We start from the raw sequence: 25,569 nt of genomic DNA on the forward strand, positions 1-25,569 counted from the left end.
TAACACACCTACATACAAAGTTACGAATTTGTTTGTTGAATTAAAACTTAATATTCGTCAAGTATTTAAGAAGACTCTTTAATCAAATAAATTGCATACATATTTTTAATTTATTTATCTTCTGGTTTATTAAATACAAGAGTGTATCCACATTTACCACAATAATGACGGTCTTCCATGGCTGCCATGAAAACACCAGCGCCACATTGTTCCATAGGACATTCACGTCTTAGCCGATGGATCTTTCCATTTTCATCGACCTAAGAAATATTGATACATATGATAAATATGCTGCTATAATACGGATTAATAAAAAAAAAAAAAAAAAAAAAAAAAAAAAAAATATATATAAACTTTAATACCTTGTAAAATTTTAATACGGCAAGCTTGACCTTCTTCTTCTTGTGCTTAATTTTCTTAGGCGTTGAGTAATTCTTCTTCTTACGTTTCTTTGCTCCACCTCGTAAACGCAAAACCAAATGCAAAGTAGATTCTTTCTGAATATTGTAATCTGATAAAGTTCTGCCATCCTCTAATTGTTTGCCAGCAAAAATCAATCGTTGTTGGTCGGGTGGAATTCCTAAGAAAAATACAAAAATATTTTTATATATAATCTTGTATTCTTTCAAAAAATACTTTTTTTTTTTTTTTTTCAAAGATTTAATAAATCGATCAATATATTTACCCTCTTTATCTTGAATTTTAGCCTTGACATTTTCAATGGTATCAGAACCTTCTACCTCAAGGGTGATGGTCTTCCCTGTAAGCGTTTTTACAAAAATCTGCATGACGATATCTTCCTATAACTGCAACAATACCAATTGAAATTAATTTTTTATCATGTACCACATAAGGAAGGAAAAAAGAGAAGAGTAAATAAACATACAAAAGTTATTGTTTGAATTTGTTTCATAAAATAATTCTAAGTCTTATGTATATTAGTGAAAGGAAAATCGTGTAGAAGACAGTCATATAGATAGACAGACAGATATTTTACAAGATATCTTTATTACAATCATTCTTTTACATAAGGAAAAGATACAAAGGAGGAAGATAAATTAATAAGTAACAATAGCAAATTACAAATTGGATTAAACAAGTAATATGGCATTGATACAACCATCATTTTCTGGATTGTTTGTGACTTGTGCGTATTTGCCCCATACAACTTTACCAGATTGGGTTACAAGACCTAATTCCGAGATATTTACTTCAATAATAGTACCTTTAGTTATTACACCTAAATTTGTATACATAGGAGAGCTTGGGTTTTTTTTAACGTCTATGATTGGTAGATAAAAAGTTGCTTTTAATTCTGGATGCGTAACGTGTGCTTTTTTAAAACGTAACGCCATCGGTCTAATAAATCTTTCAAACTTGGGTGGCTTCCTTGTAAAGTTTTCACCAACAAATGTAACTTTAGTAACCATTCTTTTCCAAGATTTTCGTTTAGACTTTCCACTTCTCATTACTTTGAAAACTTCAGATTCTGATTGAGCTTTAACTTTAGGTATCGGTACATCCCATTTTCCAACCTTTTCCTTTCGTTTTTGCTTAATCATATTAGACAATACTTTTGCTCTTTTAGTGACATCCCTGTCAAGAAGATATACCGGTATAGCTCCGTCTGAAGGATTCTCTGATGTTTGCTTTACTCCTTTCTCTTCATGAGCCTTGATCTTTTTCTTCATTTGAATTTTTTCATTGCGACGCTCTTTATTGAAGATCTTAGCCTTAATACCACGCAATGTACGTGCACGTTCTGCCCGTTTATGAGGCTCCCTTGCTTCTCGTTTTCTTTTTCTCTCTTCATAATCCAAACGTCGTCCATATAACTTTCGGTGTTTGTCGATATATTCGTTCTGTGGCATTTTCGATCGTTTTAAATTTCTAAAAGGGAGAAAACAAAAATAAATAAAAAATTACATTCTAAGTAACGGAACTGTTGTGTTAATATTGAGTTCATACAGTTCATGTATCGTAAACAATATATTATAAAGACAAATGTATTATCGACTTACCTTACAAACTAATTTACACTTACGACGAACAATCTCACTGTAAACTAAAATATTTTATAATTATTTATCACTCAAATATAGGATTTAGAAAAAAATTAATTAAGTCAATAGAATGAATACACTTAGACTTAATGATGTTTATTTATTACTGTTATATATGTTATATCCGATATTTCGTTGATGCGAAAATATGCAACGCGTATTAATTAACGTAAGCATCGATATTGCAATTTGACGGAAAACTTAATTTTGTGCCACATCGTGCCAGCATCATATACGCGCGCGCACGCCATGTGCCAATGCAAGTTATAAGTAAAACGGTACTTTGACATTAATCGAAATACCTGTGTTTAAAATAATTGTTTACGGTGACAAGAGAAGAAACGATCGAGATACCGATCGATCGAATATATTAATTTTAACCGCAAAATAATATAAATAAATGAAAAAGGAATTAGAACATACCTTCGGCTGTGCTATCCGATCTTGGAAAGGAAGCAGAATTCTAGATTAAAGAAACATAGTAATTATATAAGAAGGTGAAACGAGTGTTAAAAATATTGGCTGTACATTAATCGCACCATCTATCGGCGCCATCTATAACAATTACTTCCGTTAGTTCTGCCTCTTCCCATCAGGTGTATTATGTAGTTACACCATATACTCGGCATAACATTTTCATTCCTTGCTGACGAGAATTAAATGTGAGTTTTGTATAAATTTTTGTCTGAAAAATTTTGTAATATTCCTCGAAATATGATGCTATTAATTTATTAAGTGTAATTTATCTTACGCGAACGAAGAAATTCTGAAGAAGTAAGAAATGGCACAGATTTCTAATTCAAACGTGTTTACAAACGATGCTGCCTCTTCGACTAGTACATCCGATCTTTTACAACAAGCATTCCAACAAGTTGTTGACGACGATGATAATGAAAGTGATTTCGTTGCGTTTTTACAAAACGATGAAAATGATTCTCAAACAATTCATCTCACTTCGGAACAGGCAGCTGCATTAGGTTTAACTTTTGAGATAAACTCCAACGAAGAGGTTATATATCAACAAAATCGTGGTAGCGTTATCCCGAATACAACAAAAATTACGGCAAATGATAATTGTAAAACAGAAGATGTAAGCTCGGTATCTCCACGGGATACTTTTACGGATGAAGATTTCAATTTCGAAACGGCTCAAGTTCAAAATGATGATGGCATTAGTGATATAGTTAAGTCCGAGTGTATGGACTATTCAGAATGGCAAATGCAGGAAGATTCTCCTAATGAAAAATTGCAAAATGAAACTGTTGCAAATAGTTTGACCTTAGGAAACATTTGCTTACAAAATCAAACCATTAATTCCCAGGCGCAAACATTGGAAGTAAAAAACAATTCTATTCAGATTAATTCCAATGCACAGAGAATAGTTTTAGAACAACCAAAGGTACATACAATAATGACGGATATTAGGCAGATTAAATCTGAAGATAATTCGCACTATATGGTAGAAGATAACTTAGCACAAAATCAACCGATGAATAACGTATCCAATTCTCAAGCACAAATTCTGCAAAAGTTACCGATACTTTTGCCGTCTTCGCAATTCATTATAAAACCTGCGCAAACCATATTAAAGCCAGCCAAAAATGTTAAATTAATACAAAACATTAATAAACTTACAAATACTAATTTAAATTCCATCAATGGAATGCAATCGATTAACATGAATTCAAGTTCTAATTCTGTGTTACTTTCAAAAGCGGCGGTGATCAATACATTATCACCGCAAATAATAAAAGCAACCCCTATTACGGCTCAACTTTTGAACACAAATAATGTATCGGCACAGTTATTAAATACATCTCACATTATAACAGGAAGCTGCGAAATTGGAAATCATACAAACACTCCTCAGATCGGCAATACTGTGGTAAATAGCACACCTGTATTACCACAAAATATAGCTACTTCACAAATAAGAATATCACCTGCGATAAAAACTACGCAATCATCGTTACAAAAAAGTAATATATCTCAGCTTCTAACGCCTATGTTAAAGAGTGCTACTACTATAACTAAAACAGTACCAAAAACTGCTCAACTTATTAATAATACAAATATAAGTCCAGCGATGTCTACAGAACTTAAGCCAGTTCAAGTTCCTACACAAATAATTAAGGCGTCATCATCATCTGTAATAGGGAAAAAGAGTTTAGTAACGCCAATGACAAAAATTATAACGCAGACAAATTCTCCAGTTATTTTTAGAACTGCATCGATCGTTAAAACGCAAGATTCCAAAACAACGATGACTAATTCAACTTCTATATTAAAACCAACACAAACCTCATCAACACCTATATCTATCTTGAAACCACAGACTAAAGTGGCTTTTCATAATTATACTAAACAAAATCAAACTGTTACATTAAATACTAGTAATTTGACTACCAACATACCAAATTTGTCACAAACGACACCAGTTCTACAACAGAATGGTTCATCGGACAAAACAAAATCTGTTCAAAATGGTATTTTTAAGCAAAAGATTAATTCATCCATAAATGGAGCATGTCTTAAGATAAATAAAAAATCTAAAGGGATACCTACAACAAGATCTACAACAGTTGTCTCAGAAACAGCAGATACATCTAAACCATTGGGATCCAGTGAAAATCCTATACAAATAGTACAACAAGGTCATCATTTTCACAGGTATTGTTAAAAAATTAATCTTATCTTAAAGGATTGAAGGTATAAGATATGTACATGTTAGTCATATAATTGTTCTAATTACATGTGTACGCGTGCACGCACATATATTTAAAAGTTCGTTTAGAAAATATCTATATTTCTTTATTTTTACATTTTATTTTAGCATACAACGGCTTTCACCAACTCAGTTGAAACAAATCGCTCATGTATTGCAACAACGCAGCCAAGAAACAAATATGTCTAATGAGAGAATCGTCTATAGGTCAGTTATATCAATAAGGATAAGTAGTAGTAGTGAGCAGCGAGAAAAAAACTATTTAAATGTTTTTACAAATTAATTAAAACTTGTGCATTTTTATACAGGGTAGTGTTTCCAGAAGAATTAGATTTAAGATTGAAAAATCCTGGAACCTTAATAAAAAATCGTGGTGGTAAACGAGGCCGACCAAAAAAGAATACTATTAGGCCCTCTCTGATCCCATCGAAAACAGCAACGGTTCCTGAGGAAGAACAAGTAGAATTAAAGGTTTCTTTTTTTCTTTTTTCTTTTTTTCTTTTTTTCTTTCCTTTTTTTTTTTTTTTTTTTTTTTTTTTTTTTTTTTTTTTTTTTTTTTTTTTTTTTGAAAGAATAAAATATGTATAAGCTATAAAAATGATTATACCTTTTCTTTATTCGAACTCATTACAGGATGATAGAAAAAAAGTTATAGCCAGAACACGTTCTGGTAGACTTTCAAGACCACCGAGACATATGGTACGAGATTACAAACATTTACACCATTCAGATTTTTTACAACCAGACTTGGATGATTCGGATGGCGGCTACAGTGACTATAATACAAACAATGACAAAATTGAAGATGAGGAGTCACCTAAAGAACTTTTAACAGGATTGGAAGTACCAAAGAGAAAAATATCAGATCATTTCAGATGTCCTACATGTAACAAAATATATCTGGGAAGAACACGTATGGCAAGGCATTTTGAAATGCATCCTGATCATGGTAGTCCTGAACAACTACCACCGCCTACACCTGATCCTGAACTTAAACAAAATGTTAATCAAGATCCCTTAAAACGTAAGGGGAAAAAAAGGGGGCCATGGGCTTATGTTACACCTGAAGCTAAATCAGAACGGCGTAAAGTTAAGCTAAGAGAAGCAATTTCGGTATGTGAAGATACTGAAATAATAAAAATAGCCGCAAAGCCGGTACTTAATGCACAATCTCTATATGAGTTACTAGTTTTAAAATCTGAAAACAATGTTAGAAATTTTTTACAAGAGGTAAAACAATTGATGGATAAAATAAGAGAGAAAGTTGGCGAAATGTTATCTTTAGCAAATACTGATAAAGGATCGGACAAAGATTTAGTAGATATTAACGAAGAATTGCTTTGTGATGCCTTGGGTGTTAATCCTGGATTATATAAAATCAATAATGACGCATTAAAGAGTTACGACGAAGAAACTTCGAACATTTACATAAACGAGGAACCACCAGTTAAGCTACGAAAAACAGTCAATTCTGAAGAATGTAAAGAAAACAATGAAGAAAGGATGTCTAGTGGATTTTCAGAGAGTTCAGATCTTAGTATATCAGATTTTCTTAGTGAAAGGAGAACTGATTCGGCATCAAACCCGACGTGTCCAGAAGTATTATCGGCCTTAACATTAATGAGAAGAAATCCTACTTCTATCAATAATGTTGATAGCAATAAGGCTAATAATGTTTCTAAACTTTTAATTTCAAGTCCTGAAATTCAAAATCAAATTTCGGAGAATCCAGGATTTCAAAAAATCGATATTAATACAACTAAAGTTCCAAAATTCCAAACTTCAGAATCTCATAAAGATAATTTTACTAAATTAACCGATAATTTAGGACCATCCAGTAATTGTGAAATTTTTGCCAAAGTAGAAAGTAATTACGATCAATCGAAATTGGAACATATAGATAAAGCCTTTATAAAATTAGGACCTGTGGAGCAAGATTTGGTGAAGCTTGAAAATGGCACTTTGGGGTCGTACGAAAAGCAAAGTATTCAAAGTTTGGATAAAATTCAAAGTGACTTGAATAATATAGAAGATGGCTCTCAGAGCTTTGCTAAAGGTTTTCAAAAATTGGTTTCTAAAATAGTACCTATGAGTACCTCAAATTTAAATTGTGGTAAAGTCCAAAGTTCTACATTAGATACAAGTCCATGTAAAATATTACCTGCAGCTTCAATTTGTAAAGCTTCAGACAGTATATCCGTGTTACAAGATACAGTACCAATTATTTCTAATAATTGTGATACTAATATATTTGATAGTACAGAAAATTTGGATATGTCAAAAGTAGCTCAATACGATCATATTACGCATTTAGATATTTTAAATAGTAGTAGTGTGATAGACAAAAATCTTTTAATTGACGAAAAGTTAGTTGAACAATTACACTTGGTAGATCAAACAAACTTGGTCGATGAGTTAGTATCGGAACGATTAAAAAATATTATGCCTGATAATATTTTAGAGGGTAATATCATACCAAATAATACAAATTTAGATACAGATCTTGATTTTGAAGCATTGAGCGAAGAATTTAATAGAAATGCTAGAAGTTGATTTTTAGACCATCGCGTGAATGATGGTATTATACTAAATAAAGTTATTTGTACAGTGTATAGTAATATTAGACATACAGTACAATTATTTGAATTTGTATATGAAACGAATGTATTTTTGATGATTGCTACACGTTTCTTTTCTATAAACTTTATGTATGAATTTGCATTAGTTCAAAATAGAACATAACATTTTTTTAGATCATTCGTATGTTTCTTTTGCTATAGGCAATTGTAAAAATGTACAATATCATTCAGTTTAATGTATATGTAAATATAATACTTAGATATACATAGTTATAAAGAAAAAAAAAGAAGAAAAAAGGAAAAAAGAAAAAAAAAAAAGAAAAAAAATATTTTCCTGTACATTAAAAAAATACACATCCAAAAGTTATCTTTTGGATTATAAAATGTATACAAAATGTTGCTATTAGACAAAAGTTTTAAAATTGATGACTGTCTAATAGCTTTGAATTTTGTCAATAATAGTTCAACTACTATTTTAGCAATATTAGTGAAGAAAAATTTCTTCAACGAAAAGAAAAAAGAACAGGAGAATAAATTAATTAAGATGAACATTTCATTTTCGTGCAAGCAATAAGATTTTCATATATAATTGGACTTGTGTTAAAATTTAATTTTTATTTTAATATAATATTAATTATTTTAATATTTTTGTGTTGTTTGATCTTTTTGCATTAATCTTAATATTATCTTTTCATATTATTCTTTATTATAAATTTTTGCAGTTATAAAATGGTCATACGTATTGTTAAATACATGTAATTTTCTAATGCATTTAACTAAATTGTATATATCTAATGAGGAAGTTATATATTTCACCAATAATTCTTTCATCACAAATAATAGTTTTATTTTTCAATTAAAAATATATAAATATCTAAATATAATAATGATAATATGATAAGCAATTTTTAATAAATTACATTAAAAAATATAGAAGACAATGTGGACATTTTCAAGCAAAGGAGATTTTATCCTCTTTTCCTATTACTGCGTAAAATAATTCTCTATGTATTTATCTGTAAATATGTATTTAAAATTTTTTTTAGATATGAAGCAAAATATTTACAATAAGTCATGAGATGTATATGTAATTATGTGTGATTCTAACTAATGCTATGATATAGAAAAATGCTTAAATATTTATGCGTAAGATTCATACTTCTTCCTCTTATATATATATTTACATATATATATTATATTGTATATGTGTATATATATATATATATATATATATATATATATATATATATATTATATATAAAGTGTTTCGTCGTTACATCAATATTTTAAAAGTTATTTTTGAAACCATATTTGATTTAAATATTCTTTGAAAAAATGAATCAATATTTTTTTGACTATATTTGAGAATAAAAATAATTTTATTTCCAAACTTTCAAAATAAGGATGTGAAGTCACTTTGTTAAGATAGATTCACTTTGTTTAAGTGCATTAGCAAAGGTTAGTAACATATCCATTAATTTATAATTTTACTTATATCGATTTGTCATGATCTCAGGTATCAGTTATTTATATAAGTAATATGTTCTTAATTGTGTTATAAAAGTTATGCGAATATATCTATATAAAAAGGAAAAAAAGAGAAAATAAAGGAACATCTTTTTTTCTTGTCTATTGTTATTATATGTATAATCCCTATTTCAAATTGAAAAATTAATGGAAATTTAATATCGTGCAGTAAAAATATAGCATACTTACTAGTCATGTATATATTATTTATAGTTATCTATGTCCAGTTTCTGTGAGCATTGCTTCTAATAATATTGTTACGTTTTTAGGTAACAACGGTTGATGTAACCATGCAGAAAGATATAACATCTTTTGTGGCTCTGTGTGACAATGAGCAATATTTTCAAGAACTTTGTATTTTATTTGCATTTCGTTATTATAAGTAGTATATATTACTTCCACTGTACGTCCTACAAGATATTTAATGCTGATAAATATTGTATACTATAAGAAAATATCTAGAAGTTATAGTTATACCAAACGCTGATATCGGCCAAGTTGTAAATAACTTTATTGCAGTTTTATCCAATATTATTAGAACATTTATCTGATGTGCTATTTGTTCCAAAGTCTTTACTAGATTACTCTATAACATATAAAACATATATGATAATTAATACCATATATATAGATACACACACACATAAACACATTATATATATATATAATACATAATAACATTATATATATATATACATATATTCTACAAATAATTAAACACAATATACCAAGGTATGACAAATTTCCTCTAAGCTGTCACAGTAATCTTGTAATCGAATGGTATAATTTTTATTGGACTTTTCTTGTATTATAGATTTTAAAATATTAATTCCTTCAAGAGTATTATCATTCCACTGCTGAACAATCCCATGAACATCAGCTGCTAAATCTCGTAAATGACGAAGAGTTCCAGTTAAATTTTTTCCTTTTAACGATTTTGAAAATGGTGACTCCGCTGTGAATAATGGTATCGGTTTTAGATTAAATCATACGAATGAATATTTGTCTACAATACAGTAAATTATAAATGATAATAAGTTATAGACGAGATTAATTTGTAAATAATTATATATATATATATATATATATATATATATATATATATATATATATATATATATATATAGGGATCAAATTACTAGAATTAAGAGGTGGTACTGTCACTTTTATCGCGCGTTTATCATTTATTCCTATTGATATATCCATTATGTCATGTAATAGAAAACTAATAATGCTTTAAAAAGGCATTATAACACACTCGAGCAATATAAAAAAAGGTTCAATTACATTCCATTACGTTTTAATCATCTTTCTCTTTTAGCAGTTCTAGTTACAGTAGTTTAACAACAGTGTTGCCATCTATTGAATTTAAAATGTTATTTTGGTTATGTTCGTTTATAACGTTACTTGTTAACGAAGCATTTCTATCGTTCAAAGATAAAAATTGTAAAAAATACTTTGGGCCGCTTTGGCAATTGAAGAAAAGTAATATATTCGGACGTAACTAATAATTTTGTATAAATCGCGTAGATAAGATTTGAAAAATTTCAAATATCACGCGGGCGTATAGTCGAAAGGAAAATTGGGAGTTTTCAAGCCTGTAATAAATTTTACTTTTGAGGCAGTGAACCCGTAAAAGTTACAAGTGTTGAGACTGTTATGATAAGTGGGAAGAATTAAAAGAAAAAAAAAAGATCTGTTGCGTTAAATGCACACATCTTTTAGTTTTCTTGACGTATATTCGAAGCTTGTGGTCTTAATCTTTAATGGCGATAGTATAATACTAGGTAAGTCATTCATTGTACATTTTTATCAACACATTTTAAGTTGCGTTTATAATTTGTATATTTTTGCTAGTTTAATTACGACAACGATTCGTATATTTCGCACTATTCGTATTGTGTTTGAATTCGTGAAAATTCTTTAGAAAATCTTCGTTACTTTGACACGACACATACATATGTATGTTGAGTTTAGGTTAAGATCCACTCGTTGGTGGATTTTAGCATTTTCAATAGTTTCGTTAGATTTTACTCAATAATCATAGAGCAATGACTTTTGCAACGATATTATTGCGCTCGCTATGTAATATTTAGATTGGTGTAACGTTAATATTTTTTAATAAGTTTATTATTTCTTATAAAGTATATAAGCATTCGAAAAACAGCATTTGCCAGAATCTTCATAACAAAAGGTTTATACGACAATGTTTTAGGAAATAGAGAGCAGAGAGTAAGATGCAGACAATAAAGTGTGTTGTGGTCGGAGATGGAGCTGTGGGAAAGACTTGTCTTTTGATTTCATATACGACAAATAAATTTCCTTCAGAATATGTGCCTACTGTTTTCGACAACTATGCTGTAACGGTAATGATAGGCGGTGATCCATATACGTTAGGATTATTTGATACCGCTGGTAAGGACAACGAATGATTTTATTAGTTAGTAAACGTTATAAGCAACATTATTTGGACGGTTTAAATATACGTTGAATTAAAATTATATCACAGGCCAGGAGGATTACGATAGACTTAGACCTTTAAGTTATCCGCAAACAGACGTATTTCTGGTCTGTTTCTCAGTTGTTTCACCGTCGTCATTTGAAAATGTTAAAGAAAAGGTGACTATTACAAAATGTATATTCGCATTTTAAACAACGTATAACGTTTAGGACATTGAATTGAAACAATTGTTACAGTGGGTTCCAGAAATAACTCATCATTGTCAAAGGACTCCGTTTCTCCTAGTTGGTACTCAGATTGATTTACGAGATGATGTTGCTACTATAGAGAAGCTTGCAAAAAATAAGCAGAAACCTATTTCAGCGGAACAAGGAGAGAAACTTGCGAAAGAGCTAAAAGCTGTGAAATACGTAGAATGTAGCGCTCTGACACAGGTATATCTATTTGCAAATAAGTCGAATTTATGTTGTATGAATTTTCCACGTTGCACGTACCGATCTCTTTAAATGTTTATTTTAGAAAGGTTTAAAAAATGTATTCGACGAAGCTATATTGGCAGCATTGGAGCCTCCAGAACCGGTGAAGAAAAGAAGGTGTATGCTTTTGTAAAGCATTTTACTGATTTTGCAATACAGTGTCCCTGACTATGAAGTAACAACATTAAAATGTATCAGGTGATTATCTCCTCTGTAGTAGATTAACGATAGGAGGAAATCTAACGTCTCTACGACGTAGAAAGGAGTATTCATTGGAGGGGCGTATTAGAAGCCGCTTATATGAGCGCGACAACTGCGGTTTGCCTATGCGTTTCCTACATTTGACTATTTTCATCTGTGTATACATTCCATAAAATAATCTTATGTCTTGGCCTTATTTTTTTTTTCTTTTTGTTTCTTTTTTTCTCTCTTTTTTTCTTCTTCAAATAAAATTAACAATTAATCGACAAGATCGGATAATCCTTGTTGAGATGCATAGCACAAAGAACATATTTTCTTCTCTTTTTTGCTTTTTATTTTGGGAAAAAAAAAAAAAAAAAAAAAAAAAAATAAAAAAAAAATTATATATATATATACCTGCACCTTTAACATCCTCGACTTTTGAGAAAAAGTTTGATAAAAATCATTAACTAATATAGATATGCCAATCCTTGTTTTATCTTACGATTGGTGCTATCAAGTTGATGTATTGGTAAAAAGTGCAAGGTATTACACAGAGTCAGAATTTAAAAAACTTATTATAAAATCCATCATGTTATTATTCGTTTGACAATATTTTCAAACTCAATGGTTTATTTTTTAAAGATGAACGCCGGTATTTAAAGTTTTATAAAGAGTCTGTAAGATATCTGTTGGCATAGTATGAGGGAATCGTAGCGAATCATAGCATCGACGATCTCTTCGGACGAACGTCAAAAAGTTTAAAGAACGAGTCGATTCGGCCTTGCGCACATGGGCATCGGAAGAAGAAAGGAAACGCTAAGAGACGCTCCGATTCTCTTGCATATAAGTACGTTATTAAAATATATATCTGCCGTATCTGACGTATTAAAGAAACAATATACAAGCAAACGATAACATCAGAAAATTGTTCTAGACGATTCGCGTATGGCAGCTAAGTTTGGTCGCCAAACTTCTCCAACTCTTGGACAATTTAAATTACATTTGAGCGATGCGAACCTATTTTTTAATATATTGCAGATTATCGTTATGTGTTATCATATAAATAAGCGACGACAGAAAATTTACAGTACTCTTATCTTATAAGATTAATGATATTTTATCAATCAGATGTATGAACTGTGCACATGTCTAAGATATTAGCGAACTGTGTATAGTTTTTACTATAAACCATTCATCTTTTTCCATCGTTTTTCGATTTTATGTACTGCGTACTTTACATCGTCGTACTGCGTCGTAATTAAAAAGACGGAGATACATACGATCGGTTATCGTTGAAGGACATGGTACGTTATTACTCCTATTCGAAGGACTATCAGCTATCATATTAAAATCGTGCGGTAAGTCACGATAGACACACGTTAAGTTACTAATTCTTAAAACAAGTATTACATGAGAAATCTTTTAATGACTTTTACACTATGAATCCAGTTGGAGATAATTGCATTTATTAGCACTGTACTGTGTCGGAATATGTAGACACATTCGTATTAAAAGAAAAAAGAAAAGGAAAAAAAAACTATTCGCATAAATATATTTATACCATGTAACACGTACTTCTGTTTACTATCCCGCAATCAAAGGGTACAAATATACGGTGAATATTTAAATAAGATCTCTAGGTGAATAATTTTGTAGATACGTTTTAAATATAAATTACAGGAGCAGAAGATGCCGCGGCCATACTAAAATGAGTCTTCATCGAAGAACATTTGTTAGAACGTTACGAAGATAGAGAACGTTCATCGAGAGATTAGAGATTTTGCGAGTTAGTTTAGAAGACAGGTATCGTAGTCTCTGTATTTTATCATGATAGTCTATTATTCTTTCTCGCTCGGTAGGTCCTTCAGGATTACCCCGGAAGCCATAGGTAGATATATCTATGATGGAGCGACGTATCGACTGTGGACCGTAAAAGCGTTCGTTTACGGTCACGATTCACGTGGGAATCCTACGAGGATTTATTCCTTTTTTATCGTACGGATCACGTTCAGTATATCTCGGGTCATTACAATTAAATCTACTATCAGCTTCGAACTCCCCTATGCGTCTATTCCTTTCTCTCTCTCTCTCCCCCTCCCCCTCTCTTTCTCTCCTTTCCTAATTTAATGCTTTTTAAATAATTTTCTCTAGCTTTTAAAGCGATAACTCGAATACAAGAGTCGGGGAACGTCTTTGTCGGAAAGGAAAGTTTCGGTTCAAAAATAGTATGGAAGATGGAAAAAAGTAAGATTGCGAAGGTAGGAGCAGTGGCAAATGATGGGTATGGACGATAGTGATTTGATTCTTGGTCTTTCATTGGTACGATCGTTTCTCTCTTTTTCTCTTGTTCTCTTTCGAATGCTCGAAGCTTTGGAATGGTCGAAAGAGGAGAAGGAGTCATTGGAAAGGTTCAACGCGAAAGGTTCGTAATCCCCTCGACGAACCGGCACGTGCGAGCGGAAATGCAGGCTGCCGAGAAAACATAGAAAGACGGGAGGCATCCATTTGACGATCTCGATGGGATATCGCCGGACGTGGATCGCCCACGATCGTTCTCCGAGATCATCGTCCACCTCGCCGATTGCAAGTTCTCTTTTCTTACTCTCTCGGCACACTACTCTGTGGTTATTTCAATTAGGTGGAATCGTGTATCGGACGAGAGAAGTCACGGACGTATCGCGAACGTGCCTCCTCTACTCCCTTGACATTATCGCTAATCATTTTCGAATCGATGACCGCGTGCGCGCCCGTGTGTGTGTCAGAGAGAGAGAGAGAGAGAGAGAGAGAGAGAGAGAGAGAGAGAGAGAGAGAGAGAGAGAGAGAGAGAGAGAGAGAGCAAGAAAGGGAAACGTCCGATTATTTACGGAGTTATTAAAGTCGGCCCCTTTATCTTGGGATTGCATGCAAGAATCATGCAATCAAACTCGAAACGAAAGATGGTTTTAGGATAATTTATCTAAACTAACTTTAACAAATAAAGTTGATCGAATAAATCGTAAAACCGATGACAATGCAAGGCTTTTTGTATCGCATGGTCCAGATCTCTCGCTCTCTCTCTCTCTCTCTCTCTCTCTCTCTCTCTCTCTCTTTTCTTTGGTCATTGTAAAACAAGATCCTTGAGTGGCCAGGTGGTGGCAATGGAGCTGCAGGGGGTCCGTGAACGCACGTTGACACAAGTCATTTTTACGCGGGTATTCGAAGCGAGCACGATGGGCGGCCAGGTTCGTCCTCACGGCTGCTTTATGCCGACTTTCCTAGCGGTAGAAACAGCAGCACGATACCTCTGAATAATGGCGCGAGATCCGTGCCGTAGTCGCTAAGGGGGTGCCCCCATCCTGAACTCTCCTCCTCGTGTAGGATTCTCCCTCTCTCTCTCTCTCTCTCTCTCTCTCTCTCTCTCGAGATAGAATCGACGGGCCGAGGTGATTCTAGTCACCCGTCGTGATGTCCTTTTTCTACGTGCCACCCCGACGAAATTCTACATCCTTAGTAATATCCATTCCGCAGGGCTTGACAAAGAGGTAGATTCCATCTTCTTTCTTACACTTGCTTATGCCTTTTTATATATTCATATAAAAAATGTACTTTGAGAGTTGGAAACTATTTCGAAAACACTTTTTTTCTCGTCTTTTCTGACTAGACGTACGGAAAGTAGGCGCGTCCTCCAGCGTACACAACACCAGTTTTATAACGACTATTAAAGGTTTAATGAATCTACCGTACCTCCATAATTTCGCCTTGTCGCGCTGCCTAATTAATACGGAATTCAAGCTCTAACTGGACGAGGATATATATTCGCGCGGCGTGCAGTTATCGCGATAAAATCGGCTATAACCTTTCCGTTATGATTGATTTTATGACTCCATCGGTTTCCATGGCATCGATTTTTCTTGCCTCCTTCGTGCCTCGCGAGAGACGACGAGATCGATTCCAAGAGAAGTATCTCGATTAAACGCTTTTTCGATCGATTTCGTTTTGTCTTATATTTATTTTCTTTATTTATTTATTTCCTTTTTCTTGATAATAACGAAGAATTTACCGAGGCACTCATCGATGCTCCTCGTAGATCGCACGAAATCGATCGTTTTTTCTTACAAATTGTAAATTTATAGAATCAATAGACAATGAGATATACGCTTAGGTATGTTATTACCTGTAGATAACATAGCTGGGCGTACATTGTTCACGCGTCGCACGCAAAAGCGTATACGTGTAAGTACTCGCTAGTCGATACGCGGTCCGCGTGTAATTATTCTTACGCACGCGAACCACAGGATTCGCGTGTAAATTCGTTGTGTGAACAGGTACTCGCGCGTAAAGCGTATAAGATAGCGTTAATGCGGAAAAGATTTCGCTCCTTTTTCATTAAACGCGATCCGCGCTTCCCTTCGATGTGAAGGTGATTTTTGAAGTAGATTCATACGAGAGGAACGAATCCGAGGAAAGGAGAACGGAGGAAAAGTATTTTCCATATATTCCCTAGGAAACACGTGCATATTAAAACGAAAGTTTACAATGCGAAGAGATCTGGATCGGCAAGAGCGTAGAATAGAAAATGAATTTTTTTTCGTGCTTCTTGAAAAGCGACCGCGATGAATATGTATACGTTCGGATACGTAGATATCTACCCAGAGACAGATCGTAGCTTTTTCGTTCGCGTCTTGCCTCTTCCCATCTTTTATTCATGGCCTAGTTAGTTTGGCGCGTTCGCCGATGCGAACGACTAGTGTGAATTACTCGAAATTTGGAAAATTTGGTATTCTAATGTATTCTATATCTATCGCGAAGGCGGCGAATCGCTCGGTTGGTATTACGTTAGGCGAGAAAACACGAGAGAAAAGGCATATTATATATTATATATTATATATTATATATTATATTATTGGGCATATGTGAAAGACCGTACGCGCGGATTCGTACGGGCGACGCATCTTTCACGGACATATCGCGTCGTTTGGAAAATAAATCGTCCCTCATAAAAGTACTCCGTTCCGTGGTCAAGCGCGAGGTCCGTTTCGCGGCCGGACACGTCCTCGGCATATTATTTCGATCGGGAGGCCCGTACATCTTTCTTTTATTTTTCTTTCTTTTCTTTTTTTTTTTTTTTACCCTCCGTCGGTAGATAATGCGATCTATTTTTTATCTCCCGTTCCTTTACCGATGTCACTTTTATTGTCCAGCGATGATCTCGAACGAAATCAAAAGTTTCTTCCTGGAAGACGAAGAGTTTCTTCCTTCGAAAGACGACACGACTTCTTCTACAGAAGCTCCGAGAGATGCCTTCCAGAAACGCATTTAGTCGCCATCGGCTGTTCCCTTGTCTAATCGTTAAAGTGGCAGCGTATCGTAGACGATACACGTTCTCGAGGAGCCAAGATTCTTTGAGGATCCCAACGTCGAAAAAAGATTAAAAAAAGACTAAAAAAAGACGAGAAGTAACGTCTGGATATGGTCGAGTGTCTGGCTCCTGCCTGGTGTCTCGCGATAACACCGTGGCCAAGTGGCACGCGTCGCCACGATCTTTTGCGCTTCTTGCCGAACCGAACGATATACGCCACGGTACGTATACGCCACCCCCCGGCATCCATCCCGACGACGCAGAGCCACCCTCATCCTGAGTTCCCTTTTTAGATTAGACCAGACACGTCCTTTCGTACCGTTAACGAATCCATTTTTTTCAAAGACTATCTCCTTTCTAGCTTACCTTAGTACCCTTGTACGAGTCTTCGTTTAGCTTCCTCCTCCTCTATTTTATTTTCAAGTTTTCTTTCAAGTAAGAGATTCTTTGCCGAGATTAAACGTTTTAGCTCGATGGCGAATGGGGGGATGGTCGTGTACATCGATCTAAAACCTTCTCTTCCGTGAAAATTCTTGCTGATTCCATACCGTCGCAAAGAGAGGAACATTCGTTACCGATTTTACGATGTCCGTTCTTTCGGTACAAGAGAGGAGAACCCTTCGAATCCGTTCTTCGAAGAAGCTCGATCTATCCTCCCGAAAACCTTTTCCCCATATTTATATCCCGTAGTTGCACGAACTTTGGATATACCTACGATATATTACGTTCGAATATACGTTCATCGAATATCGCGATTGCTTTTTTTAAACGGTAATAATAAGTCTCTCTTATTAACGGGATATCCTTTTTTCTGTTTCCTTTTTCCCATCAGATAGCCATTCGTGTGAGAGGTCAAAGAAGGAAAATCTTTGAAGCGTTACTCGATCCTCGGGACGTCACGTAAATGCGTTTTCAAACAAAACGATATTATCGAATTGAGGCCGGGACCGAAAGTCCAAACGGTCCCGATTTACGAGCGACTTTGCTTCGGATGGGTACGATGGATCGGCGGATAAAGGTGGGCAGCAGAAGAGGGACAACGTGGGTGGCAACAATAGCTCTTGAGCGAGCAGATTCTGGTGGCACAACATGCATTGTACGACCGCAGTTTGAAGGTGATTGATCACCGTTGCTGATCGCACGCACACGCGTGCCTATCCTTCTGGCTGCTCCCCCTTTTCTCTCTATCTCGTTTTGTCCTCCATGCTATCCCTTTCTCTCTTCTACGAACACACGGACAACGTGTCGCTCGGCCGATGACAAAATTCTCGTCGTCGATCGAATTCTCGGACTTTCGTTAAGGATTTGATCGATCGAGACGTAAGAGAAGATCGTAGATTCGCCATTTCGAGCTCGACCCGAAGAAATAAGGTACCTATATTTTTCAAGCCCCTTAGATGCGCGAGTGGTCAAAAGTGACTCGAGGATTCGAATGGAATTTACAACGTCGTCTATGAGAATTGATTTTGATCGATTAGCGTTGTACTTTATTATGAAACTTTGTTTCGCGCATGCCCGAACGGACCGATGCGATCTCGTTCGAGTCACGTCACGTTACACGAAATACCATTCGGAGTGCATCCCCCTAAAAAAAGCCACATCGATTACGTACGCTCGTTACGGCGTTGCGACTCGACAAACCCAACGACCACCCTCCTTTTCTTTTTCCTCCTACCTTTTTCTGCTACCTTCGATCGCTACGAATGTCCGAATTTACGACGGAGATGTCAAATTATTTGTTCCAAACGATCAAAGTATACCCTAATCGACGCAGATATTTCGTTTCGATTTTTAGCGAGAATCGTCACGTTTATTTTAGAATAGAAATCGTTTTGGCGTCCAGGCTTATAGGACGTCGCCACATGTCGCGAAGGCAGAATATGGTGATCCCTGCCATCATTACCAGCCCCTTGCTATAAGCGAGCGAGCGAGCTCTATCGGTACCGTCATATGGTGAAACTCTGCACGAGCAAACGAACGGACATTCGTGAATAGCCGAGTAATCGTGGCCTCTACTCACGATTTTATCGATTCTTCTTTGTATAAAATATTATTTTTTCATTTTAGAAAATGAAGCCTCCAACCAAAGAGACTAACTTATCGTTACATTATCGTCGTCGTATATTCTAATTTCTCAACTAGAATCGATGTTGAACGTTATGCGAAATTACGATAACCTTCTTCTCGAAGGAAAGAAAATTTGTGTAAAAGAGTCGCAAAGCATCGGTCGTTCCTGGATCTATCCGGCAAGCAGAGTTCATGTATAGCATAAACTCCCCCTTTCCCTCTCTCGTTCCATCGGACGGTGTAGCAGCAGCGTGAGACATCGAAAGGGAGTAGGAGAAGGAGAGGAAAAGAGAGGGTTGAAAGTACCTCATCAGGCTGATAACCCACGAGAAGCGCGTGTCGCCCACTCACGGTGATTGCTGCCACCAGGCTTGTACCTCTCCTCCCCTTCTCAAGCACCTTTCTCGATATCCCTACCACTCGCCCTTATCTCCCCACTTTGCTTCGACGTGGTTCACCCGTCAGAACCTCCCTATACGCGTTTGCATCACCATCCGCTCTGTAGAATCTCGACTCGTTCACCCACACGGCTTTCTCTCTCTCTCTCCCTCTCTCTCTCTCTCTCTCTCTCTCTCTCTCTCTCTCTCTCTCTCTCTTTGATTCGTATCTTCCTTCTTGCTCTTTCAAAGATTTTAGACCAAAGTCGTTCACGTTTGTTCTCTCTATCTCCGTATCTTTCTCTCGGTTATCCGATTCGTTTCAAGCTGTTCTCGAGTGGAAGAAACTTTGAGAGAAAATAAAGCGATTGAACGCGAGACGTTTCATAGTTAGGTACATCGAACGAATTTTTACTATGGAAATTATTGCGGTATAAAAGAAATTCCGTTCGAGCGACAAAAGACGATTCGCTTTTACCATCGTTTCTTATTGTCGTTTGATTTAGATGAAATTTACGTTCAATGTCTCCCTTTCCAATCCAATAGAGTTTATAATTTAAACGATGTTTAAGCCCACGCTCTCTCAGAAGACACGAGAACTATCAAGAGATCTGATTTATCGGACGTTATCGGAGTATCGGAGCGGCAGCTTTTAAAGCGGAGACAACCGTTAAACGCGGAAATAATACTTTTATACCGCTTTTATGATAAAATCATTACGATTAGTTTTGAAATAGGTTACCGTGGGATCATTTCTTTTTGAACGAGAAAGATATCTCGATATATAACGATGTTCTTGACGCGTATAATCATCGATGTCGAGGTCGTTTGTCGTTCTTACGAGAGACCGCACACCGTCGAATTTTACGACATTGTCGAACGTTTTCCTCCTATATTTATCTTTCTACTTTATTCTCAGCTAACGGGCAACGTGTAATTTTTGAACGTTACTTTTAAGATTTATTGCCAGCAGATCCGTTAACACGTTTCGGAGCATTGATCGTACTTATTGAAAATGGTTTTTTATTTTTCTTCGAGTCGATTCGTGTCGATGGTACGCAAGAGAGAACAGGTGACGGTTTGTCACGCGCGATACATAAAACGTGCGCGGAGCGTTACTCACAGAAAATTGCTTGCTCCATCGGTTTGATTGGTCATTGTACGAAACGAAAATTGCCTCCGGTCGCTTTACTCGCAATTAGCTCGAGGCATGCGTGATCCTACCAATTCGATCTCTCTCTCTCTCTCCCTCTCTCTCTCTCTCTCCTTTTCTCTATCATTATTTGGTGAAACGCTAATCCAGATGACGCGTGCGCTTATTTCCAAGTATCTTCCATCTCTTTTCAGACGATGATTCGTCGAGTAGCGTTCACTCGAAATGATCAAGAACGAAAGGATCAAGAGGTTTTTAAGCGTTTTTACGCGATCGACTCGCGAAATCGTAATAAGAAGAGACGAGAGAAGTTAGGCTTGAGATTGGCTACCTCTTTGGTTCAGCGTCCATAAAAAGGTCCGACTTGGTGCACGAGCCGGTATCTGCATCTCGAAGCTGAAAACGTGCGGGAGTTTAAACGCAATCCAATTTCTCAGGCCATTGAGTGCGCCGACTGCCATCTGTCTAACGGCTAGCCCCGCTAGTTCGCTTTTTTTACAGGCGGACCGTGAAATGCGCAAACAGAAGGACCTCCTTCTCCGGCTTTCTCCTTTACATTTTAATCAAATCATTTCTCTGTTATGCGCGTCAGGCGTATTCCCCGCCTTAAAGGATCTCGCGGGACCGAAGGGTTTAATCTCTTTCTTTTCCTCTCCCTCCTTTTCTCCATTTCTCTTTCTCCTTCCTCGATGAGAAGGGAGAAGAGGTCCCTTCCTTTCTTCTTTCCTTCCTTCCTTCCTTCCTTCCTTTCTTTCTTTCTTTCTTCCTCGGACACGAGAAACAAGAAATTTATCTTTAGTTAGACGCAATCCACGAGTACCACACCGCTGCGATTGCGGTTAACGACGATCCCATCGATATTCTATTGGCTCCCGCGAGCCCATTTTATGGGTGATTACGAACGCGGAAAAGGATAATTAATAACCGATTTAATTGCAAATACGTGACCGTATACGCCCATTTAGAATGGAATCGAAGGGTTTGGCCAGCGGCAATAAAGTTTCACGCGCTGTTCTCGGCTGCTACTTCGAGAGCCGAACTATAAGGAAGAAAGCTAACTTACGCATATATTATGCAGAAAGATGGATGTTACAGATATCTTCGTACAAAGAACGAAATCATTGTCGAATAAAGAGCGAGAAAACGGAGACGTTGTATCTTGTGTCTTGCGCATAGAGGGATGCACTTGAGTGCATTCGTCGGACGCCGTCGTCTTGTTGCGACCGCGCAGGAAAGGCAACTCCGTAGATCCGTAATTACGCTGCACGATGAAGGTACCTCCGTGACGTTATCCGTTGGAGGATGTGGTAAATTGCGATACAATTGCAAGCCCATTGTGATTCGCAATCGGAAACATCGAGAAAACGCGCGTTCTTTCCGTTCTTTCCTGTAACGAGGAACGATATATCTATATACGCTATACGCATTTACATACACTTACATGCCACTATACTCGTATATGCATACGTGCATTACGCGTGACGTGCACTTTTTGTCTCGTTAATCTTTCGATGATAATAAGCGTGCGACACTGACAATAAAGCTCCAACATTTTACGTTCGAATTTCTTCTCTTTTTCTCTTTTTTTTTTTTCTAAATCTCTTTTATCGAAAAGAAAGACACCTCTATGGATCGACAAGAGACAATTCGCTAACTTAACTTTCATAACTTTCTCAAATCATCGTAGCAGCATAGAGGATCATAAATTTGATTTTCAACGAGCGGTCGATGGAAATCGAGGTACAAGAACGATAGTTAAAGCGACTTCCGGTCTCAAGTCTTGAAATTGATCTCCGCGATGGCGTTCGTAGACGCGCGGAAGGACGGCAGCTCGTTTTCATCAATTTTCAAAACGCTGACACACGCCGAGAGACTCCTTCTTGGCTTTCTCTCTTTCTCTTCCCTCCCCTCCATAGTTCGCCCCTTTCTTTTAGCTCTCGATTCTCAAGAAGTCACCCTTCCACTCGTCGTCGTTCTCGTCCTTGTCTTCTCGGTATTCGACTATCTCTCGTTTGGTATCACTAGAGAACAGAGAGAGAGAGAGAGAGAGAGAGAACGATGAGGAAAGAAGAGGAGAGGAAAGGAGAGGGTTTAGTAGGGACGGAGCTCGGCGATAGGGGGTGGATCGTCTAGGGTCGAACACGCTACTGGTTATACTAGTGGTGGTGGTGGTTTCCAGTGGATTCTGGAGCAACGGCGAAAGGGTGGCGAAGGGGAGGGAGTAGCATAAGGGGGTCGATAAAGTAGCGATCGTGCACGGGACTCAATTACACGCTCCGGCGCTCCCTCTCTCATCCCCATTTCCACCCTTCCGTCGAGCGCGCGCGTAGCCCCCCTCTCTCTCTCTCTCTCTCTCTCTCTTTCTCTCTCTCTCTCTCTCTTTCTCTCTCTCTCTCTTTCTCTCTTGCTCGTTCGTTCGCTCTATCTATCTCTCTATCTCTGCTATCGACACTACCAACCCTGAAACGATCCTCTTCCTACGCAGCAACCCTCTCTTTCTCTCCGACTCCTCGGACCGTCGCTTTTCCAGACGTCGCTCGAGTCGAGTTCTCTCGCACCCCCCAGTGGGATCACTAAAAGGACGAACATGCTCGATTCGAAGCAGAAAATCAGCCAGACGCAAACCGATGGCAATGCTTCTGTTGCGAGCTTCTCGTCCAAGTTATCAAGCCTCTCATTCCTTTTCCTTTTCTCTTCTTTCGCTTTTAACTTTGTTTTCTCTCTCTCTCTCTCTCTCTCTCTCTCCCTCCTTCTCTCTGTCTCTATTTCTTTTTATACGTGCACGTCGCAAATGAGTGGTATTTTGCGACGATTTAGGTGGATTTGCCAATGTATGACAGTTTTAAAAAATTAAGAAGAAGAAAAGTCTCTAAAGTTTGAGCAAACAATATTGTTCCTCTTTACCAAGTGAGAATACGAGAAAATTATGGAATCAGTATTCTACGCGATAACATAAGAATTTAAAAGCTTCGTCTTTTTGTCGTCTCGTCATTTGTCGGACTGAAAGTCATTGTCGGACAAGAAAATATTGTCCATCTCTTATGTTTCAATGCCTTTGTTTCTCCTTTTGGAAAAAAGAAAATACATAACTTAGAAACTCTCATTAAAATAAGAAACATCAACTCGTCTAAGAATTTATCGATTTGTATATGAATATATGTATATGTAAGAAAAATATATGTCGCAGAAACAGATAGATATAAAGTGTTTAAGGACATTTTGGCGTCGCCGAGTTGGACGTTAGTACGTTTGTATTAGCATCTCTGTGAAAGTAAGCGAAAGAATTTTTTATCGTCTACCTTGGTATTAAGAACAGGTATTTTCCAAGAAATTATATATGTAGGTCAATAGTATGCACATATGTAAGTCAAAGCCATCGTTGCCAAATTTTGTTTCCCTATCATTATAGGTGCATATTATTTATTTACAGCCATTACTTCCAATACATCCTTCGTTTTAATTTCTTCTTGTAGAGACCGGTCGAATATTTTCGATAATTCAATTATATAATTTATATATTATTAAATACTTTCAGATAAAAATTGTACATAACAACATTTTCTCTCAGAATATTTATAAAAAAGATGTACAGTAAATAGAGTTCCTTAATTATTCGATTTAATAATTGGATCTATTTTGACTCACGAAGTAGAGATCAAAAAGAAGCTACGAACGTAGCTTGTGTTTACATGTGGCGGGAATTTATTTTAATAAATTAATAAAAAGATAGTAATTTATTTTCATGATATTATGTATTATAATTATTAATGGATTTTTTGCTCTTAAATTTTATATTATAGATATATTTTTTTAATAATAGATAGAAAGATTAATATATTTATTAGGATGCAATATATCCGAGATGACGCAGAGAGCATGCGTCGTGCGAATTATTCAACCGTCTTGCCGGTAGACACACGACGCCATTTTGTGTTCGGTAGTCACCGACACGGTACTTATCTGTGTCAACCTCATTAATTTCAGCTAATTAGCATATTTTTTCTTACGTCCACTTCGCCTCCTATATACTAATCGATTCCTTAAAATGCAATTTTCACGTCTTCACAATATTCACAAATCGAGACATCGATGCTCTTAAGAAATATTCGTGAAAATAAAATCGGCGTCTAGTAATATCTGAGAGTGCTATTGCGTTATATTTTGTTCTCGAATTTTCTCCTCTTATTTTCTCAATATCGATAATTCTCTCTCTTTTTAACGATATTTTAATTAACAATTTTTTATTAATTAGTCGTCATCGATTTCGTATTATATTTAATTTTTATATGTGTGTGTATATATATATATCTACACATACACGTATGTTTTGCACACATAATACACACGTCCGACGTTGTCCTTTACTAATACGATCTTATATTACTCAGATTTTCAAGAATTCCAAGAATTGGAAGAAGGCAACACAGGATACGTTAGGTTTTTTTACACGTACATATTCTTCGTCGTACGTATAAGTAAGTTTATCTCTATTTACAAATATTGAACCCTCGCTTAATAAAGAGAGATAGGATAGGAGAAAAGATAAATAAACATTTGACTGTGGATTTCCAGAAAATGATTCAGCCGATAAAAATAATGAAGCGTTCGTGCTCCTTCAAG

The 25,569-nt window shown here is 35.9% G+C and overlaps 5 protein-coding genes across 12 annotated transcripts; 2 read left to right on the top strand and 3 right to left on the bottom strand.

Annotated features, from left to right (window-relative positions):
- Nucleotides 1-57: 57 nt before the first annotated feature.
- RpS27A (ribosomal protein S27A) lies at nt 58-2,616 on the bottom strand. Its single transcript, XM_035878816.1, has 4 exons — nt 2,487-2,616; nt 686-806; nt 363-580; nt 58-260 (listed from the first exon to the last, which is right to left on the bottom strand). The coding sequence occupies exons 2-4, from the start codon at nt 786-788 to the stop codon at nt 111-113; spliced, it is 471 nt and encodes a 156-aa protein (XP_035734709.1). The 5' UTR covers nt 789-806; nt 2,487-2,616; the 3' UTR covers nt 58-110.
- On the bottom strand, nt 990-2,570 carry Ip259 (NSA2 ribosome biogenesis factor-like IP259). Of its 4 annotated transcripts, none has more exons than XM_035878805.2 (3): nt 2,487-2,570; nt 2,022-2,065; nt 990-1,890 (listed from the first exon to the last, which is right to left on the bottom strand). In XM_035878805.2, exon 3 carries the CDS (start codon nt 1,869-1,871, stop codon nt 1,092-1,094), a length of 780 nt encoding a protein of 259 aa, XP_035734698.2. In that variant the 5' UTR covers nt 1,872-1,890; nt 2,022-2,065; nt 2,487-2,570; the 3' UTR covers nt 990-1,091. The 4 variants fall into 4 exon arrangements, with proteins under 4 accessions (XP_035734698.2, XP_035734700.2, XP_085512426.1 ...); XM_035878807.2 differs by lacking the exon at nt 2,487-2,570 and adding an exon at nt 2,171-2,339; XM_085656300.1 differs by lacking the exon at nt 2,487-2,570 and adding an exon at nt 2,142-2,339.
- Nucleotides 2,617-2,692: 76 nt separating the features above from the next.
- On the top strand, nt 2,693-7,956 carry LOC118447189 (uncharacterized). Its single transcript, XM_035878790.2, has 4 exons — nt 2,693-4,733; nt 4,897-4,995; nt 5,097-5,259; nt 5,422-7,956. The coding sequence occupies exons 1-4, from the start codon at nt 2,845-2,847 to the stop codon at nt 7,339-7,341; spliced, it is 4,071 nt and encodes a 1,356-aa protein (XP_035734683.1). The 5' UTR covers nt 2,693-2,844; the 3' UTR covers nt 7,342-7,956.
- Nucleotides 5,091-10,259, bottom strand: LOC118447195 (cyclin-dependent kinase 2-interacting protein-like). Of its 5 annotated transcripts, none has more exons than XM_035878809.2 (5): nt 10,034-10,243; nt 9,623-9,849; nt 9,372-9,480; nt 9,084-9,304; nt 5,091-5,233 (listed from the first exon to the last, which is right to left on the bottom strand). In XM_035878809.2, the coding sequence occupies exons 1-4, from the start codon at nt 10,098-10,100 to the stop codon at nt 9,108-9,110; spliced, it is 600 nt and encodes a 199-aa protein (XP_035734702.1). In that variant the 5' UTR covers nt 10,101-10,243; the 3' UTR covers nt 5,091-5,233; nt 9,084-9,107. The 5 variants fall into 5 exon arrangements, with proteins under 5 accessions (XP_035734702.1, XP_085512427.1, XP_035734703.1 ...); XM_085656301.1 differs by lacking the exon at nt 5,091-5,233 and adding an exon at nt 5,425-5,564 and having other exon boundaries at nt 10,182-10,259; XM_035878810.2 differs by lacking the exon at nt 5,091-5,233 and adding an exon at nt 5,425-5,564.
- A 46-nt stretch (nt 10,260-10,305) lies between these two features.
- Nucleotides 10,306-13,597, top strand: LOC118447196 (cdc42 homolog). The gene is made up of 5 exons (XM_035878815.2): nt 10,306-10,681; nt 11,110-11,309; nt 11,404-11,513; nt 11,592-11,789; nt 11,875-13,597. The coding sequence occupies exons 2-5, from the start codon at nt 11,132-11,134 to the stop codon at nt 11,962-11,964; spliced, it is 576 nt and encodes a 191-aa protein (XP_035734708.1). The 5' UTR covers nt 10,306-10,681; nt 11,110-11,131; the 3' UTR covers nt 11,965-13,597.
- The last annotated feature ends 11,972 nt before the right edge of the window (nt 13,598-25,569 follow it).

Source organism: Vespa mandarinia, chromosome 4 (genome assembly GCF_050613455.1).
Source record: "Vespa mandarinia isolate Hongniang chromosome 4, ASM5061345v1, whole genome shotgun sequence".
NCBI classification, from domain to species: domain Eukaryota; kingdom Metazoa; phylum Arthropoda; class Insecta; order Hymenoptera; family Vespidae; genus Vespa; species Vespa mandarinia.